Here is a 20,459-nt window from a genome sequence, read left to right as displayed (position 1 = left end):
AGTGCTATGCCACATTTTGTGTGGATAAAAGCAATCTCAGGGCAACAGCGTACCCCAGGTACAAGAAAACAGAATGGCAAAGCACTTTGTTTTCTGACTGTGAACTTTCCTGCTATACAAAAACCTTCACCTCTGCTTCCCAAGCTGTCTTTGTACTTCCTTTCCCAAGTGTTTCACTGTTGGTTTTTTCCTGCCTTTGCCTTAAATTTCTGCATTGTGGCACAAATACGAAGTGCGCTTTTGGCAGAAAACACCCTGCAAAATTCTGCCTGTCCTCTGCCTGGCTAAAAACTAGCAGAAGTCGTCTTTGTGTCTTTTGCACATCTGGGGATGGCACTGGTAAAGACAAACAGCCAAATGATGCTACTGAATGATTTCTTTTCCCTTGGGGGAAACGCTGAGAAGGATACTGGATATACCCTGTTCCCTGGGGAGTTTATCTAAGCAGGGAGAAGAACTAATAGGCAGCCTTTTAGGGAGAGACAAATTTGCAAGAACATAGAGGTGTTAAAGAGCTTTGCTGGAATACCAAATTACTGGGACCTAAAAGTGTCTGTGCAGGGTCCAGCTCTTGTCCCTGCACCCAGCCAGCCCAGGTAGTGCCGGTAAGCTCCATCCTGCTGTGGAGAGACTGCCCCTCTGGGGACCACCGGCACAGCTATCGCTTTCCAGAAAGGACCTGTGCATCAGGGATCCCAGGAATACCGATGTGTAAGGAAGCTGGCAGAGCTAGCCAGCAGGAACTGCAGGCACCAGGTGTGCCAGCCATGGGGATGCACGGCTGGAAAGTAGGAGGGAGCTTGGATGGGCTGGATAAGGCTGGGGAGCACCAATTTGTGTGAAGAGAAAGGGATGAGTCTTAGCCTGTAAGCACATTAGGGGGAAAACTGCTCACTTGCCGTTAACTCCTGACATGCCTGACTTTTGCTACAGTTGTAAGCAGTTTAAAACCAGTAAGCCTGCTTATTAACTGCTATGGTAAACCAGTAAAGCTCCAGTGCCTTGAAGACAGCCAAATCTGCAGGATGGTCTAGACAGAGTGTTAGAATTTTTGCCTGCTTGTAAATTAATTTGCCTTGGAATACCCAGACCTCCAAGCTGTACACCTGGTGAAACAGGAGGCTGTGTAACTCAGGGGGAAGCACAGCGCTATGTCTCCGTAGGAAAGCATTTCCCAGGGCTAGGGCATCAGGGAACCATTTAAAGCTAAGGAATCACATATAATGCAATGAAAGGAGGGAATTTCTCTGGCTTTCCTCCAAAAGCCAAGCATTATTCATTGATCAGAAAGCAGATCTCCATCTCTACAGAGAACATTTTTTCCTCCATTTGCTAAGTGGAAGATGACAAATGAACTAGCTGTGCCCTCTCCCACATTCTTTCTCCTTCCATCTGTCCAGGCATCCCTGTTGCTTCGCCCTCCCTCAGCACACCACAACCGTACCAGCGGCTACTTACTTGGCACCACTAGCAGCCTCGGGGGCGGTGGAGGTGGAGGAGGTGGTGGTAATGGTGGTGGTGGCCTGCACTGGCATATTTCCTGGCAGCTCTCTGTGACTTTCTCTGCTACAGGCTTGGAGCATGACTTCTGGGGCTCACCCTGAGTGATCTGTGAAGAAACAAGTTATTGCATGAGCAGTAGAAACAGTGAAAACTGATTTTCCATGAATGTGTTTCTAGGACTTGAGTACCCAAGCGGCACCTCTGACCGGTAGTGAGAACTAAGCTCATGTTCTTAAGTCTACTACAAGGAGGACTCTTCCCTACATGGTCCTGGTTTTTGGGGGTTTTGGAGTTTTCTTTTTTGTTTTTTTACTTAACATAATTTCCTGAAGACCTCTTTCTCTCTGTCAGATTTGGTTGAAATTGGCCAGCTGATTTCTGAGTTATTACGGGGTAAGAAGGCAGCAGTAGTGGCAGACAATACCATTGCATAAGTCTTCTTTCCTTACAAAAGCCATCTAGCAGCATGCATTATTCACAGGGTCATTGCTGCAAGCTGAAGAGAGCTAACAAAAATGACAAGACAGTTAGAGTCAGGATTATGTTCATTTTCCTTATGGCAGAACTGAAAGCCAAAGGAAAGCTCTCCTCAGCTTTGCTGGACTTGCTTTGATGTTTAGAGAGCATTTCACAGAGCGTTTCACTTCCCACCAAAAGGGGAGAGAGCCCACAATTTACTCATCTGTGGACCACCGCAATGACACGGTCAAAATGGAAATGCCACAAACTGACTTGTAGCCTCCGTAACATGCAGTGTTGGCTAGTAATAAAGCTGAAGATGAGGCATTGCAGAAACCAGCTGCAGGCATCGCTTGGCCATGGACACCAATTTAGCCAGTATAATATATTCAATACAATATATATAATACAAAATATTCAATAGCTTGATCTAGTCATGACAAGGACCATTTATTAGCAGCATATTTTTCTTACCATATTCACATGACTAGGGATTTAAGTAATATTCAGTAAAATTCCTAATCTAATGCTACAAAATGGAGTAAGTCCCTAATGAAAATGAAATTTGCTGAACATCGCAGGAGCTTCTGAGAGGTATTAACTTCAGAGGTCTCTAAGCCAGCTCTTTTTGAATGGAATGATACCCAGATGGAAAATACTGGATACAATTTTAAGGAGGCAAAGTCTAAAAGATGAATAAGCATGTTATCTAACAAGCACTTTGAATGCAGGATTAGGAGACCACCTGGGACAGACTTGTGTCTTGCTGAAGCTAAGGACAGTTATGCCAGGATTCAACTGTTGCAGTTTGGTCTTGATTGGGTTACTGTCCTAATAGTTTTGACTTAACATCATTTTCTTTAGCTTTTTTCCATGATGTGTTGGTCGTTACAAAGAAGATGCCCCATGCCACGCTTTCTGACCTGTTTTAGGCAGGACTCTTCTGCCTCCCTGCTGATCCCCAGGGCCACCCAGGGTTGCAGTCTTCTGCCTCCTCTCTTCTGCCCAAGCTTTGCTTCCCTTCCCCTGTCAGGTCCAGGCACACAGTCTGTCTCCTCTCCCCTTTCAATCCAAGCCCACAGCCCACATCGCAGTCAGCAAACCTCTCCTACCCCCGGCAGCTGGGCACCAAGGGTGCTTGCTGCCTCTTGGCTGCAGGAAAGCTGCACACAATCTTTTCCTCTATTCCTGGCCAAAAAGAGAGACGAGGCTAATTAAAACAGCATCACTGCACAAAGAATGTGTTCACATGCGTAGGAGGTTTCTAAATGCAGAAAGATGCATTACTCTGGCCTGGGGGAAATGGAGGTAGGGCTTTGTTGATTAAATAGTGTAGAGAGGGAGGAAAGAACAGAAGAGGTTACACGTAGCTGAGTTGGAAGGATTGCTCAGCACAGCACAAGTCAGAAGGCTCAGTTCTTTAAACAGCTTGTCAAAATCTATTACCAAACATAGGGAAGAACAAATTCAGCGCAAGTGCTTTCCAGCATTCCCCTCCACCACCAGGTAACAGTAAGAGGATGGTTAAAGACCATCCCAGACAGCTTCCAGGAACTTACACAAACTCTCTGAATGCTCTAATGAATCAAAGTGGTCCAGCTTCATAATCCCTCATGGCTGGTAATAAATCTGTCTGCTAAACAGGCTGATTTCTTTTTAAAGTAAGTAATTGCAGGCAGCTGAAGATCCTCCATACTGCTTCAGCTCTTCCAGTGCTGTTGACATGCTGGGTTGGGGTGTTAGGGACTCTCCCAAGAGCAGTCCCCTAGGAAGCGTGCCTGCTCCGTGCGGTGGCAGTGGCACACCCAGGGTACCTCCTAGTTATACCGTTGTGACAGCATTTACTGTGCTGATAGAGGAGGCAGGGTAACATCCCTCTGCTGGTCCTGGAAGCTGATTAGGAAAGCAACTCTTTAATCCTAGTTACAATTACTGTCCCCTACCTAGTTCCCCAGTTGCTGAATCCTACAGCTCGCTACAGTCTTGCAGGAACTAGTGCAATGGCAGAGTAAAAAGACAGGGAAGAATAACATTGCGCAGACTTGGAGCCAGCTTCACTTGCAGACCAGAAGCAGCTTTGTGTATGTAAGTATGAAGACAGCGCTGCTATGAAAAAGCTACTTTGACTTACTGCTCTAACTTAACATCAACCAGAACCAAAGGCTTGCTCTGTCTTTTTTTAGAGCTATTGACTGCTTTTAAATCCCTAGAGGCTCTCCTACCTTAGGCTGGTAATAGAATGTCCTCAGAAACCAGTGGTTATTTTTCTCAATTACTTTGCAGACAAAATTAACCCTATACATGCCCAGCCACTCCTTGCTCCTGTGTGTTTTTAAAACATTATTTCAGGTGGGGGGTGGGGTGGGGGGGGTGAGGAGGAGTTGCTCTGTCTCTCAATACCTTAGTCTGTACCTTTATAGAAAATCCCCGTGATCACTTTTAAACATTTGTGAAAGAACTGACATTTAAAAGCATAGGCTTCATCACCTATTTGTTTCCCTTCTCTTGTCACTCAGTAAAATGTCTGGTTGTTAGAAGATACCTGCAGGAACACAGATGTTACCGTACTGAGGGTTTGTCTTAGAGGGTTAGTTTAAAATAACAAAGATGTTGTAAGTTGGCTGAAATCTGGCAAGAAAGGGAAAGGCTTGAATCGAGGTTGAGGGCCTCGAGGAGGAGAGAAATAGACAAAGATGATTAACTAACAGTAGCAAGATAGAATTAAGAAAAAAAGAAAAGACATTTGGCTCCTTTTCAAGAAAAAAAATCCCACTGTTGATGTCTATTAGCCGCCTCATGAAAGGAATGAAGGCTGTTACTTGTGTCTTCTAAAGGCAAGCAGAACAAATCACTAGAAAATATGCTTTAGGGAACAATCTTGCTCTGGCAGAGGATGATGAAATAAATTACTCCATGTTTCTTTCTTACTGTCTGCAATTCAAGGTAAGCTGCCTTTACAGGAGATGGCAGCAGAAAAAAGGCATGTTGAAAGAGCCTAATCTTTCTCTGACCATGTCTGCTAATTCAAGTCCAGCCTCAGACTTTACTGCATGTTTGTTCTGCCCTACACTACCATGGCCCCAGAATGGCTTTGGAAGCACTTTGCAGGTAATGACTAATCAGACACCCCCAGGCTGCCAGGCAGTTTGTAGCACAGAGGTGGCCTTGGCAAGGGGTCATCTCCAGAGATGAACCACACAGGGCTTGCTCCTTAGTTGTTACTTCTGCACCTTCCAGCCATTCCTCCAGGTGCTGGGCATGCCATGGGGGTCTGCTTGGCCTGTCTAAAACTCGGTTGCTTGTTTGGCATGAGGCTTTCTTAACACACTCAGCAGGTGGTCAGTTTGAACATATATGTTGCCTGGACTTCAAGCTGATGCATTTTTTGCCCTGCTCTGAAAACACATGGAGTTGACTTCATGGATTTGTGCGTTTAATGTGAATATGCCTTGCAACAAGGGCAAATGTGTTTAAATATTAATGGAAATGAAAATATGATCCACAAATATTCAGGGAAAAGCAAACAGAACGTGGCAACTGGTGGTTTCCTTTTGCAGACTCTGTTGAAGTTCATGCCTGTGGTGTATTTCTTTTTAATCCAAGATTTCCTTCAGAAACAGTGGTCCTAGTCCTGCTTTGCATAGAGTGGAAGAATAAATCTGCATCTGGTCAGAGCTGTTTAGTATTTCGGTAGAGTCCCGTGGGGCTGCAGCAGTCCTTGAGCATGCTCTACAGGGTGGGATGGGAAAAGAGGATTAATACTGTCCCTGGAGGGTGGCCCTCTTGTGACTTTTTGAATCAGGTAAAAGGAGGAATGCTTGAAAAGAAAAGTGCATTTGATTGAAAAGGCACAGGGACCTCTAAAAGCCTGCTGATGTGGCAAGAGCTTTGTCTTTTGGAAGCAGTCTACAGAGACGAGATGTCAACACCGCTGCATAAATCCCAGGATGGCTCTGCATAATTCACATCAGAGTTAATCCAGATCCATGTTTATGAAACCAGAAAAAAAAAAAACGTGACCCTGCTATTTATCGTGACACTTACTGCTCTTTTTTTTAATTATGTCAAAAGCCTCAGACAGAATCATCCTTTCCTTCTTGTCACAGTGCTGGCTGAGATGCTAATAAGAAAAGATTGTGGGGTTTGTTTTGTTTGTTTGGCGTTTTTTTGTATTTTTTAATAAGATAAATGCTTCTCCTCTGATTAGCATCTGACTGATTCTCTTAAGTGCCTCAAGGCAGGACTTGAGGAGGGAATGCAAAGATGTGGGAGTGAAGGCCATGCTACATGTAAGTCATCGCATCGCACAGACGAATGGGTGAAGCGGGGCTGGGAGAAGAGATGTGAGAAAACACGATGGCTGCTATAGATGGTGCAGGGGCAGGGGAGCGACATGTTGTGACATTACTGAATTAGTTGAGGAGAGTATGGCTAGCTAGACTTTGAAGATAAGAGCAAGGATTACAACTCAACATGGGGAAGGGAGTCATGGGAGGGATTTAAAGATGAGGGAGTTTCCGTCATGTAAGGTCAGCATGCCGGTGAGCACTTCACACCTGCCCTTCCCACTGGTACCTGCTGAAGGGAACCTTAGATATCCTGTTTTTGGGAAAGCTGGAAAAAAGCTCGAGCATGAGCAGATTTGTTGATTGCTCTTCCACAGAACAGCAGGCAATAGCACAAGTATAGTTGATGAATGGGACAACAAAACTTCCAAATTATTGCAGCGAAAGGATGGGCCCCTTGGCTTTTGCACTTGTGACAGCCTGTTTCAATTCTTATAAACATAATTTTTTTTGAAAGATTGGCTTAGCTCATCTGTATAGTTTGCCAGAAAGATGTTTATGCAAGTTTGGTTTGGTTTTGGTTGTTTTGGGTTTTTTTGGTCTGCTTGATTGACTGACTGGTTACAGGAGAGAGGTTGCAGAAGGCATCTCTTATTACACAGTTGCACTTGCCTTAAAAATGCAATTACAGTTTGAACTTAAGCTTAGCCACCTGAATACTTGAGCAGGACAACAGTGAGGTAGTGCTAGTGGAGATTTTTGTGATGGGGGCATTGGTTTAAAGGAGGTTGGTTTTGTTGTATTTCTGTTCATTTTAGTCTGTAAGGAGCACAAATCCTCTTTGTCATTCACGGCAAGGGACAAGATGCTAAAACAACCTCTCTCTTCAATCTCTTGGGAGCCACTAAGTTTAGAACAGGGAGTAAAAGCCCTGGAGTCACCACCGTGCAAGAAAGAAACTGTAATTGTTCTGTTCTTGAACAGCACTTGGCGGGCTCATCAATCACCCCTCTGAAGACGTATTATAAATAAACTTTGAAATGCCAAAGTGACGCATTTGAGTTGAGCTTTGCTGTTGTTCTGATTCTCCAAACTGGATGGGCGCTCTCTCTCCCTCACCGTATAGGAATTTCTCCCAGTCCATCCTGCCGGTCCCCCCACGTTGCAACCAAGGTCACCCACCACCACAGCGCCGGAGCTGGCCCAAGCTGATCCAGCCCTGCGCCCAGAGCACCCCCCGCTCGCAGGCAGCACCGACCGACCGCGGCAGGGCACGGCCCAAGCCCGGCTGCCGGCGCCCGGCTCCGTGCTGCCGCCTCCTGCGCGCCGCGCCACCGGCCGCAAAACGCTCTCGCAAACCCGCCCGCTGCCGCTGCGCGGAGAAAGTCAACTCCGCACCGCGTCCCGCGCTGCCGGCGGCCCGGGCCGCGCGCCGCCCCGCGCACACGCGCGCACAGACACGCACACACGGACACGCACACGTACACGCTCCGTCCCGCAGCGCCGACAAGGGGGGCACCGCGCCGGGCAGAGCAACAGCTCTGCCTGCCCCGGGGCCGCCTGCGCGACCACCACCCCGCCGCCCCCCGCCGGCAGCGCCCCCTCCCCTGCGCCGCCGGGGCCCCGCCTGCCGCCCCCGCTCCCGCTCCCCGCCGGCGGGCGTGCGGGCGCGGCGCGGCCCCGGGCAGCCCTACCTGGACGGAGCCCCAGAGCGGGTGGAGGGCACAGTGCAGCAGCAGGGAGGGCCAGCAGCGGCGGAGCAGCGCCAGGAGCTCCCGGAGCGGCATCCCTCCTGGGCGGGCGGGCGGGGGCGCGGGCTCCGGGCGGTGTGGGCAGGGAGCGGAGCGAGCCGGCAGCAGAGGCGGTGGCTCGCACCCATCCCCGGAGCGCGACCGTCCCAACTTTAATTCTGGAGGGGAGGGAGGGAAGGAGGGAGGGAGGGAAGGAGCGGGGGGAGGGAGGCAGGGAGATGGGCGGGTGGGGAGGGGAAAGGGTGGTCGGGAAAACCCAGCGCCCTGCGAGCCGCGGCTCCCTCAGCAGGGAGACGTGCCTCCACCCCCGCCCGGCCCGCCTCCCGCCCGGCCCGCCCCGCCGGCTTCCCCTCCCCGGGATGCTCCGCTGCCGCCGCCGGCAGCCTGCCCGCGCCGGGGCTCCCCGGCCGGCGCTCCCCGCCGAGCCCGGGGCTCCCGCACACCCGGGGCGGGGAGCGGGCGGCGGGAAAAGTTTGGAGCCGGGCGCGGTGCTGGGAGGGCCGGGCGCTGCCGCGGCCGGCGGGGAGAGGCGGGGAGAGCGGCGCGGCCGCGCAGCCCGGGAGATGCATCTCCCCCCTGCCCGCCGCTGCTGCAGTGATTTTTCAAGCCCATCGAGGCAGTCCGTGCGCGCTCGGCTCCCCCCGGCTCTCCCTCCCCGCCCGGGCTCCTCCCGGCGGCGGCTCCCTCCGCTCGGTCCCGGCCGGGCTGCCCCGGGACGGGGGTGGCCGCCGGGGGCTCGGGCAGCTGCGGCGGGCCCGGGAGCACCGCACCCGCTCCCCGCGCCCCCCCGCATGCGGGAGCGGGGCCGAGCCGAGGGGCCAGTGCCTCATCCCAAACCGCAGCCAGGTGGTTTTGCGGTCGGTGGGTTTGGGGTCTCTCCCCTCCCCCCCCCCCCCCCCCCCCGCCCGAGCGATGCGAGGGCTGGTCCTGTGACAGGCGGGAGCTGCCGGGTCCGCGTCCCCAGCCCGCTGTCTCTGGGATGCAGTAAGGCAAATGCTTCGTGGCATTCGTGTGTCTATGTAATAACACAGCCCGCAGAAACGTTCAGCAGCGCCTGCAGGGAAGGGGTAAAGCACTTCCCAATATCATGGTGCCGCAACCTGGCCTCCCCACAAAAAGGAAACACTGGAAAATCAAAGGTGAAGAGCAGAAAATCAAAGATGAAGATGTTTTTGCTTCCAGTGAAGCAGTTAACGAGTGAAACAGCTGTTCTGTGATGGGCGGCTGTTGCTACAAGTTGGGCTTGGTGTGTATCAGGATGACCGTAGATGCCTGTTGTTGGGTCAGTGGCACAGGGGTCCTGCTTTCAGTGTTTGGAATGTAGTAAGCAAATGGGCTTGAACAAAATGTCGGGCCCATGGTTTTTATTTCACACCCAGAGGTGAACGAGTTTGAGGTTACTGATTTTAGTTTTTCTTGGTATTTCTGGCACCCACTGAGCCAAGTTTAATAATCAGTTTCATAAAAATCTGCTCAGTGAAGCAGGAATGGAAACACATTAACCTTTCAGCTGACGCAGGGCTGAGATCCTCTTTTCGTACCACTGTTTGTTTACACCTACATGTCTCCATTCATTTCAGCCCCAACAGACACCAGCTTAAATGGCAGGACTGTCAGGCCCAGCAACGTCTTACAAATGAGAACAACACAGCGGAATTTAATGGAGTTACACCTGAGCTGAGGCAGACTCATCGAGCCTAGACTTTCATTTGTAAATCCCCATCTTGTGGGTTTGTAAGGGCAGAACAGAGAGAGGCAGAGACATTACGACCTTGGGTATAGGCAGTAATTGTCCTGCTAATATATTCTCTGTAACGATGCTGAAAAAGATGGCGTCCTTTTCTGTAAGTCGACTGTGTAACATGCAGTGCTTAATATATTGTGCTCATTCAATTATAGTTTTAGTGCGCTGGAGTCACAAGAGACAGCAAAGCTTTTCAGGCTTTCTGGTGATTTCCTGAAGGTATTTCAGCACTTGGTCACAGTACAGAACATAATAAATTGCACCATCTGTATACATAGTTCTTGGTTCCTGACAGAATGAGAGATAAGGCTTTAGGCATTGTACGCCAAAAAAATACAACACAGATTTCTTCCCTTTCTGTATTTACAATGCCTTAATGTCAGAAGAACTGTGGAGTTTCCTGCCATTAGCAATTGTCCAAGTAGCCGTCTCAAAGCGTTGTTCCTGTGGTTCAAAGACAACCCAGGGAATGGAGGAGATGGAGCCAAACTCAAGCCGCGGTCGCACGGAAGCAAGTGCAATCAGGGATGTTGTTCTGACATAAACAAGAGCAGAGTTTGGCCCAGGTGATCAGCATCTTTTCTGTTTCACACTGGTAATTGACAGTTCCCTTGGGGAAATGATTGGTGTGTGGATATATTAAATCTAGTCTTTGACCCCAGTCACACGGTCCGCACACAGGCATATTTCCCGTTAGACTGGATGGCTGAAGAAAGGCTGAATATGTGCCCTGCTCTTGTCCGTGTGATACCAGTCCTTTCCATCAATTGCGCTGGCTTCTCTTTTGCAGTTTCTATGGAGAAATAATAGAGTCCAGGAATTTTTCCCACTTAAAAGGAAGATAAATATTAAGGTGCTTGCAAGACTGCAGGCCCTGAATCAGTGACAGGCTTGAAATATGCTTTGCTTAATAACACAAGTGTTTTGTAGCACCAGGACCGGTGCGAGGAACAACATGATGATTTGTCTGCAGCAGTCATACTACTGAAGTGCCAGGATGCTGCTAGGGCTGCCATCCCTGAACCAGAAACAGGATTTCCTGGGTTGTAGTCCCACTACTAGCGATGACTTCCTCTGCTACCTTGGGTGCATATTTATAAATTACCTGCACCAGGTTCCCTGCTTGTCAAAACAGCATGACCAAATCCAGATACCTGAAGGCTGCAGTGTGTTTGGTGGTGGAGGCAGTAATGGGGTCCTGTCCGCCAAGATGTATTTACAACATAACAGAAATCAGGACCAATGCCAGACCGACCCTCTGCTAGTGTGATGAACACAGGTCCATGCTCTGGCTTAGGGCTCTGGACATGAAAAGTGCCTTACAAATGAGTGTCACAGTTCAAAATAGTAACTTAAGCTATTTGAAAAGATTTTTTATGTTTGTTTTCAGAAAAAGACTGCACAAACAGCATCGTTCAAGCAGTCTCAAAAAATGTAAGATGAATATTAACACTCAATGATGGTGTTACACAAAATGATGACCTTTAGTCTTTTTCCCTTTCCTCTTTGGTTTGATTATTGTAGAAGAGTGTTTATCTTGTTTGCTCTGTGTTTTTTTTTTAAACAATCGCTGATAATCAGAACAATCATGATTAGCACTCCAATACAGCAACTACTCAGGAAACATTAGTAAGGACTGCATCACTGATTAGCTGTACAAACATTATCATACTCCTTTAATCTAAGTAGCCATAATGGTTATAATGGACTCTAAGAGGCTATTTATTTTGTTGGTATAGATTGAGTTTACAACATGTATTGAAGTGTTCAGAGGGCACAGGAGAAGGTTCTTTTCCAGGTTGACTTGTCAAAGCTTCATTAAAATCAATAGGTATTCCCCAGTCTGAGTCTAGGCAGAATTTGTCTGTGTCTTGTGATGCACCAGAGTGGGCTTTTAGCTGGAGCCAGCAGCAAAGGAAGTGAAGGCAACCACTGCTCAAGCTTTGTGGTCATTCAGGCCTAGGAAGAATCCATTTAGGCTGTTTTTGCTAATGACATTTCTGGATGAGAGTCAATGAACTCAGGAAGAGTGTCCGACCTGGTGAAACGCTAGGCAAAACATAAACATTTCAGCACTGGGATTTCAAAGCCTTCTTCAGCCTGAAAGCACTGTCTCTCCCAGATAAATTTTTGGGTTTGAGTCTAGAATACCGTCAACAGGTTGCTAAATGTACAGCATCACTGTGGCTTGCACTGAAAATAGTTTTGTTGCTATTCTGTCAAAGATATTTTCATTGCTCTCTCTATATAAAGCAGTGCTTTCAAATATGGAAAGCATTTTTTTTTAATCCACACCCTATTGGGAAGTTTTTAGGAAATCACAAATTGGTAAAGGTCACAGCAGCAGAAACAGTGGAGGAATCTGCAGTTCTCCAAACACCGTCATCATTTCTCAGAGAGCGGAGAGGGTTCTTCTTGATGATCCCAACTATTTTACAGAGTACAGAACAACATGAGAACCCTTAACTGTATTTACACATGCAAGTAACAGATTTGATTTTTGGAAGACTTGATCATTCAATTGTTCAATAATTTCAGCTTGTGCAAAAAGATTCCCAACTTTGAGCACATCTAGAATAAGTTGTTGTAACAACTGTTTCTTTAATATTAAATTAATAGCTGATCAAATGTTGGAAGTGACATTTAAGTTTTTAAAAGTGTCTGATTTTCAGGAAGTGATCTTCAAGTTTTCTCCCAGATAAATATGGGCTATTGCACTACATCTCAAAAACAAAGGCAGGGTGTCTCCTTTCCCTCGGTATAGATCAGGAATATCTTCATTGAAATCAATGGATCCACGTCAGTTTAGGCAAGGAGGTGAGTAGGACCAACATGGAAAGCTGCATCATGTAATCTTCAGCTTGTGCTCCAGCACCTGAAATTTAGAGGACACAGCACATTTGTATTCATGTCCAGAAAAGCTACGGCTGTGCATCATGTAAGCCCGATCTTGCCTTTTCAGTTTTGTAACTCTGAAATGCTGCACTTGGTGATAAACAGGCCTCCTGCTTACTCACTTTTGGTAGTTTCTCACAATTTCTTCTCTTCAGCAAACGGATTTCCTCAGCAGTATCACTGTTCTTTGTTTATAAATGTAAAGCTAAAATGTGTGGGATTAGCTACTGAAGTGTTCAGAAAAGTCCCAGATGAGAGGAAGGGCTTGTCTATCCCAAATATGCCTGTTTTTTCCAGCTTGCCCTACATGTTGCTTCTCCTTACATATAGTACATTCTTAGTCCCTTGTGGCTGTTATAATGAAGGCCCTACACCCTGAGTGAGCTGCAGGTTGCAGGAATCGCTTAAGTGCTGTATCAGTTTTACACTCAATATTCATTGCTGCTTAGGTTTCATCTGTCTTTACAGAAGATTAAATGCTTTTACTTGAATGTGCAAAAGACGATATGAAAACATTGCCTTCACATTTACTTTTGGACTCTGGCTCCCTTGTGGATCTGATACAAAAGGCAGGACTGGTGACACATTTCCAGCAGGAATTCATTACCTGCTTTGCCGTGGAGATCTGGTGCAATTGCCTAATAGGTTGTGGTCTGTAGATGCTCCACTGGAAAATGGCTGATGAGGTGATAGAAGTTTGTCAAACCTTAGTAAGTCCGGGAAATGTACCTTGGTTTTTGTTCCATACTACGATGAAGGATATGTTTCTGTACTATCCTTGAAGTTGTTGTAGATGAAGAATGAAATAAGAGCAGAACTGTGATTGCCCAGACCGTTATGGAAATGGATAGATGGCAAGGACAAGGCTGCGTAAATGTATGACAGTTTAAGTAGTTCCAGCTGAAAGGCAAGGACAGAGAATCACTATTTCTAAGAAAAACCTGTCAGTATAGATTCTTTTTTTAACTCCCCCTGAAAGTAGAAACCTGCACGTATTTTGGTCTTATTGTTTGGTCCGGCTGATCTAATTTTGATTGTCAGTTTAGTGAATCCCAAGCATCAGAATCTTTTCCAAAACTACAAATACAGGAGTTTCTATTGGCCACAAAAAAAAATAATGATTGAATTGGTGGCTAAAACCATTGTCTGCAGGTCTGTATATCTGACAATGTTTCACTAAAACATGCTTGAAAGATGGTTCATTTCACAGAACACTGCTTTCTCTTTCTGCTCTCTTTCACTCACCTCTTACCCACGTTTCTAATTGACATGATTGCCAGGCTGAAAAATTAGGAACCAGATTTTAGAAAGCTGTTGACCTGCAAATCTCAGGTGTGGGTTGTCTAACCTGACTTTGTGGCTGCAAGCACACAGACCACCTGAGTTCATAGCTGGGTTCCAAGCTGTGGGGATGCTTCAACCTGAGCACTCAGGTGAGAGGGTGAGGAACACGGTACAACATCCTCAGAGGATAAAAGAGAGCAGAGAAGAGCTGATGAATATCTACATCTTCTGCACTTAATACAGACCATCGTGCTGCTGTGTGGGGTCAAAAGAGTGACTGTAACTAATCCGAGAAGAACTTCTGAGACAGAAGGTAGCAGGAGAAACGGCAACCAGCAGAGCAAAGCCCTGGAACATAGAGGTTCTCTCTCTACTTGCATGCGCAAGCACACAATTTACACAGGAGGCAGGAGCACAAGGTACTGGTTGATTGATTCCAGTGTGTAAGGGTGTTTGATGGTAGCATAGACTGCAGGAAAAGCTTGAATAACTTATGAAATTATTCAATAATTAATAATCAGAAATGCCACTGAAAACAAGCTTTGCAATTAGTTTCTCACCATTATTTTTCTTTTTGCTTATTATTTTCGTCAGTGGGATACATTTGAAACACGATGGCAAAGTCTGTCCATTTTGATTTAGCACCTCTGCCTATATTTGTGTATGGGGGAACAGGTGTGAGGGATTCACTTATTGCCAGGCAATAGCTGTTTCTTTTACAGATAAGCAAACAAAAATATTGAAATCTGCTACAGGAAGACAAGCAGATGACTTGGCTAGCAAGCAGTTAATGCTTGAAGGTGGCAGAAGGAGGGAGCAACTGTGTTCACTGAAGAACTGAGCAATGGATTGTCACTGCTTTCACCTCTGTGCGAGCACAGGCTTAGGAAGGAAAGGATAAGTTGTTCTCGGAGGTCTGCCTCCCTCAGTTCTTCTACTGCTAGTGCACAGCAGACCTGTATCTTGTCGGAGAGGGTGTTGACTGTGAAAATCCTGCGCAAAATTGCACTGGGCCATTCCCTCCCCTGGGGATTACCCCCAGTGCAAAGGGTCTCCGAGAGGAATATCCATGTACAGGGAGGAAGGAGAGAGTTAACCATGTGTATATGCATATGTGGACAATCACTGAAAAAAAAGTAATTTTGTAATGATGAGGGTTTTTTTGAGATGTGTGTACCATGTTTTCATTCACTCTTCCCCATCCCACCTACCCTGAAAGCCTCATCAGGAAGAGCGGGAGATGCTTGGATGCTGAAGTGGTGTGAAGTGAGGTGTAGCCTGTACCCAGGGAAAAGCAGGAGCGTGTCCTGATGTGGACAGCTGAGTAAAAGGAGTTTCAGGTTTGAATCGCTGTGGCACATGTACAACCGTGCTTTGAACATGCACATAGACTGTGCAGCTCTGAGAACTCACCCTACCGGGTGAGCAACCTCCCCTTTCCACCACTTACAGTGCCACCTCTGTCCCTTCAGATGGATGGGTTTGTAGCCTCCTCTGCAGCAATCCCTTCCCGAGAGCACTCCAGGCTGTAGCAAAGACACAAACCAACATTTCTTCAGGCAGGCAATGTGGGGGCCCTTTGCCATTTAGCAAAGCATGACTAAACTCTGTGGGACTTCATCAGCATGAGTTGTGTCTGACTTCAGCTTCAAGAGGAAATCACAAGGGTCTTATTAATTGTTCTAAGAAAATATGAGTAGAAAAACAACCTGTTGCAGCGCTCTCCAGACCATCAAGCTGCAACAAGGTCTTTCACCAGCTCATACCAGCATACTCTTCGTACCAGTCCCTCTGCTGCCTTCTCCTAGTCTCACCTCAGCCAGGGCACGTGTTCTCTCTCCTTCTCTTCCTCGGCTGCTCTCTCTCCATTGGCTGCCCCACCACTGAACAGCACCAGCCACAGCTGCCCCTTATCTACATCAGCCAACCCACCGCCCCTGAAGCCAACCCACAGCTGTATATTATCAGTGCTAATTAACCCAGATTCATTGCACTACAACAACCCAAGGTTTGTTTGGGTTTTTTTGGTGGCGGGTTTTTTGTTGTTTTTTTTTCTTTCCACTTACCTATAAGCTGGCAGTGGATTTTGGTAAAGAGCCATTCTATAGTTTCTTTAACAATCCATTTGACAAATGTGGCATCCATTGTGGTGTGGTGGATGCGATAATTTTTGCCACTGACAAATGTGTAAGATTTGTTAATAGCACGGAAAGAAATATGAGGTCGTGCCAGTGTCTAACACAGAATTTTGGTGAATATTTTATATTAGCCAAGGTCAAGAGTTAAGAGCCAGACTCCAAGGAGGTCATATTATAATGGGTCCATCTGTCTCATAAGAACTATTGATTGGGTTTTAGTCATAGCTAGTGGGAGACTATCATGAAGACACCACTGGCAGCAGGGCTCACCACTGAGATCCACTCCAGTCAGATAGCACTGGGGTTAATGGGAAGAGTTTCTCTCTGACATCTGGATGCTGAGAACAAAAACCTATGCTGGGACAAACAGTGGCAGCTCCCAGTGGCATTACTGGTAGCAGCTCCCAGTTCTCCCAGCCAGCATCTATTTGGTATGTAATACAGAACTCTGTTTTATATATTAATTCAAAACTGTCTGGTACATCTGTGCTCTCCTGAAAAGACATTGTGATTCCATCTGCAGCTGGGAAGGAAGATCCATCAGTTTTGGCAGTGGTTTTCTAGGCTTTTTTACATCTCTCCAAGTCTTTTACAACATCTGTGTCTGAAGTCACCATGAGGCATGCACGCCAATCCATCTGGCCACCGCTGTCATTTCTTAGATCCTGTGTGATCTGTATCTATCTGAAGAAAGAGAAAAAAAGACACCTAAACTGGTGCATACGCTTTCTGGTATGCAGAAGACACGCTGGGATCTGCCTGCGACCATAGGTGCCAGATTATCTTCATGTCTGGTAAAATATTGCTGGAATCTTGGTAGATTAGGCCAGCCTAATTAACAGCTGAGTAGTTATTAGATTAAGCAGCAGCTGGGAACATGGTTCCTCGTGGCTTAGACTGACTATCAATCCCCTACCAAACACACACAGACCGCCTGACAGACTGTGTCACCTCCCTTGTGCAGAGGACAGACAAACATAGGGGTCTTTCAGGGCTAGCTGCTGCACTAATCCTTGCCTGGCCTTGGAAGGACGTAGATTAAAGCTGCTATGGAAGTTCCAAATATCTACATTATGAAATATTTTAGAAATTAAGGTACTGCCAAGCATTTTGCTTCTCTCAGCAGCAACCATGTTTGTGTTCCTAAAGCAGTCCTACCAGGCACTGTCCTGTGGGTTTCTGTTGCCCCCTCTGAATATTTTCTAGGGTCAGAAGACATTTTTCTGGGAGCTAGGCTCACCACAGGGATAGGGCTGGTGGTATGCACATTGCAAAGGATTTTCTCAGCTAGACATAGACAAAAACATGTTTAGAAAATTACAGTTCTAAGAAAAAAATTGTAAGTTCTGAAATAATTTACCTTGAGCCTCTGCTATGGATGTTTTAATGAAATCAAACACAAGTTACACTGCCTGTCACTTTTTTTATATCACAAGTTGTCACTGTAACTCCGAATCGCTTCCCTGACAAAATCTTATGCAAAATGTATGGATGCTAGGGTGTCTTCTTACTAAGGTCACCAGTATCAGCAGGCACTTATCAGCCTACACTTTCAGTACATCGTTGGTTTTGCTCTGGATCAGCCAATGGATTTAATTTTATTGCATTCTAAAAAATTGTCTTCTATCAATAAAATCTCAGTTCCCATCTTTAGTTTTCTGAAACTATAGTGTTATATTTTTCCTTATTATTGGACACATTCACATCCTTGATCTGATAATTTTTTCTTCTTCATCACAACAAATACATACACTAGATAGAAGAAGAAAGTTCTCAATAATATAGGGCCTGGCAGTCTGTAGTTCCTCCAGCTGAAGAACATAGATGTTGGAGTACTCTTTGTCTCACCAAACAGTGAGAGAGCCCTCAGGAGGTCCCAGGAAGATGGTGGTTAAGGTTTCCATCACCATGTCTCCTAACCTCAGTGCCCACACTCTGTTCCACACAGATGGAGATGCACTCTGTTTTGCTTTAAATTTCCACCATCCCTGCTCAACCTATGTGAAAAGGGATGAGGGAATGTGCTGCAAAATTCCCATGTTGTCTTTGGGGAAAGGATTTCTTGTTGTGATGAGTGACAGACCACATCATGTCTTCACTGGCACAAATAACACTCAGCTACTGAGTACATTTTTAGGGTATTACTGTGTTTGCAATGTATTTGTTTGCTGCTTACCTGTAGGCACTGTGATGTGATTAGAATGACAAAAGAGGCTGGATTATTTTCAAGTACTCTATCACTGGATTTTTTAAAGGATATTAGAAACTTATCTGTAATGATCAATAGAAGCTGAACCTGTTTGGAGACTAGAGGATGGATCAGGTCGATCTTTGTCAGCGCTTTTTCTTCCCCAGACCACCAAGTATCACCCTGTGTCATATTTTTGCAATGGTTTTCATTTCAAAATGGGTTAGGTTTAGAATGTTGATGTTTTCACTTTTTTCATTTTTTTTTCTTGTTAGTCCCACTTGCGGGAAGTGGGGGAAGAGTCTGTGTGCCTTTTTTTTTTTTTTTAAAGTTTACAATTTGTTTTTCCACATTCTGATGTCTTAGAAACTACTGGAATCCACTGTTTTGAGGAACCTTCCCACCCATTTCTCTGATGCCGTGCTGTGAGATAACTGGTGTGCAAGGTGTTACTAAAAGATAATTGAGGCAACAGCAGCCGATCTTTGCTAATGATGACACATTTCAGCTTCTAGCACAGTATCCTCCTAAGCACACAGATGCACAGTCTCAGAAGTGCTGGCTGGGGACACTCACTCTCTGGGAGGTGACATGCTAATGTGTGGTACTTCTTACATTGCTGACTGCCCATTGCACTGTTTTGTCTGTCCCCATGTTGGAAGGTCCAGTCTTATTTAACTGAATACTAGGCCTCTGCTGACACTTCCTATGTCCTTTGCCTTATCCCTTGCTTCAAATCCCAAGTGCACCACCCTGCACTAGCTGCTGATTTGAAAACAAATGCACCCAAAGCCCTCCTGTGAGACTGTTGTTTTGCATTCATCTCAGTGCTTCTGAAGCATTTTGAGATTCTCCAGTGAAAGTCATTACATAACGCAAATCATTGTATTGTTAAAACTTTAAACCATGACAGATTTTGAATACATATTTTTTGTGACTCAGTCATGAATAATCACAATTTGCATGTAATATTTTCCTGTATTCAGCATACCCTCCTTCTCGTTTAATCCTTCTGTCTCGTGCTGCTATGATAACCCTAAATCTGAGTTACAGAAGCAATGTGGATCATCTTCCTGGTGACTTGGTGATGAGCAATCTTGATATACCTATAGGCAGGAATAGTTGACAGTTGTTTGTAACGAGCAGGGAGGAAACCAGTAGCCAGAGGAAACATTGCTCTGTTTATGAACAAGTGCATCCGTTGTGTTTTCTTTGTATCCAAAGATATAGTGGCGGTCTAATATGAATATTGCTTCCTCGTACTTATTACTACAGTGCCAAGAGATGAACTAATATTGGGGCTTCACTTAATAAGGCTGTGGTGAAATGCTGAGAAATAGGCAGTGATGCCCCAGCACACCTATGGTCTTAAGAGCAGAACAGGCAGCCACTGAGAAGGTATAAAATGCAAGTATTAATGGAAAGTGATAAGCAATTCTCTGTCTTTGAAGTATCTTCATTTGCAAAGGACAACTTAACTTTTCTTGCAAACACTATGCTAATTATCTAATTGGCTCCTTAGCTGCCATTTTCCATTTTCCCCTAAATAAATTGGCCAGGTGACAGCTGCAGTCCTGCAGAGTCCCAGCTGTGGGAGAGGAGCTGAAATGCCTGCAGCAGCCTGTGTGTGCCCACGCCTGTAGAGCACTGTCCAGTGAACTGGAAATCCAAAACCCAGCTTCACACACTTGTCCTAGACGTGTAGGAACATAATTCTGCCATTGCGTACTGGATATTGCAGGCAGGAGCCTGTTGCCTTCAAAAAGGGATGTGACCGGAGTTAGGACCTTATTAGCCAGGAGAAGCCCTGAGCCTGCCATGCTGCTTTCCATAACAAACACCCACTGTCCTTTTGAAGGTCTTTGCCATGTGTCCTCCCAGTGGGAGAGGAAATAAACTTCTGAAAATGGTATATCCTATGGCTCCTTTCATTATGGGGGATGTTAGCTGTGATGACTTCTTGCCTGGGGAACAACTGTTTACTCTTGAGTAAGAGACTTCTCTCTCAACAAAGCTGTTTTACCAGCTGCTGGTTTATCCCATCCATCTCCTGCACTTGAATATATTCTCATAATGCTCATCTTTGCTGGAATAATCCAACATCAACTATGCTGACAATCCCACACAGAGCTATTTAGCGTAGCTAAGAGCTGTTTCGGGTCCCAGAGCCCACAGGCTGGTTCTCTTCCCCCTTTTTCCTTCCTCCTTTCC

General features: G+C 46.2%; 1 protein-coding gene across 2 annotated transcripts in view; it reads right to left on the bottom strand.

Moving 5' to 3' along the window:
• The window catches only part of PRIMA1 (proline rich membrane anchor 1), a 54,466-nt gene extending 46,168 nt beyond the window's left edge, over positions 1–8,298 (bottom strand). Inside the window, exons 1-2 of one of the 2 annotated variants that reach the window (XM_040601144.1) lie at positions 7,943–8,298; positions 1,459–1,609 (exon numbers count right to left, since the gene is read on the bottom strand). In XM_040601144.1, the coding sequence (XP_040457078.1) occupies positions 1,459–1,609; positions 7,943–8,035 (244 nt within the window). In that variant the 5' untranslated portion in view covers positions 8,036–8,298. The remainder of the gene's footprint in view (positions 1–1,458; positions 1,610–7,942) is intronic. The other variant, XM_040601143.1, reaches the window with a different exon arrangement.
• Positions 8,299–20,459: the final 12,161 nt, after the last annotated feature.

Source organism: Falco naumanni, chromosome 7, assembly GCF_017639655.2.
Source record: "Falco naumanni isolate bFalNau1 chromosome 7, bFalNau1.pat, whole genome shotgun sequence".
In the NCBI taxonomy this organism is placed as follows: Eukaryota; Metazoa; Chordata; class Aves; order Falconiformes; family Falconidae; genus Falco; species Falco naumanni.
Note: the sequence above shows the minus strand (reverse complement) of the source record. Positions and strands in the feature narration are given on the sequence as shown.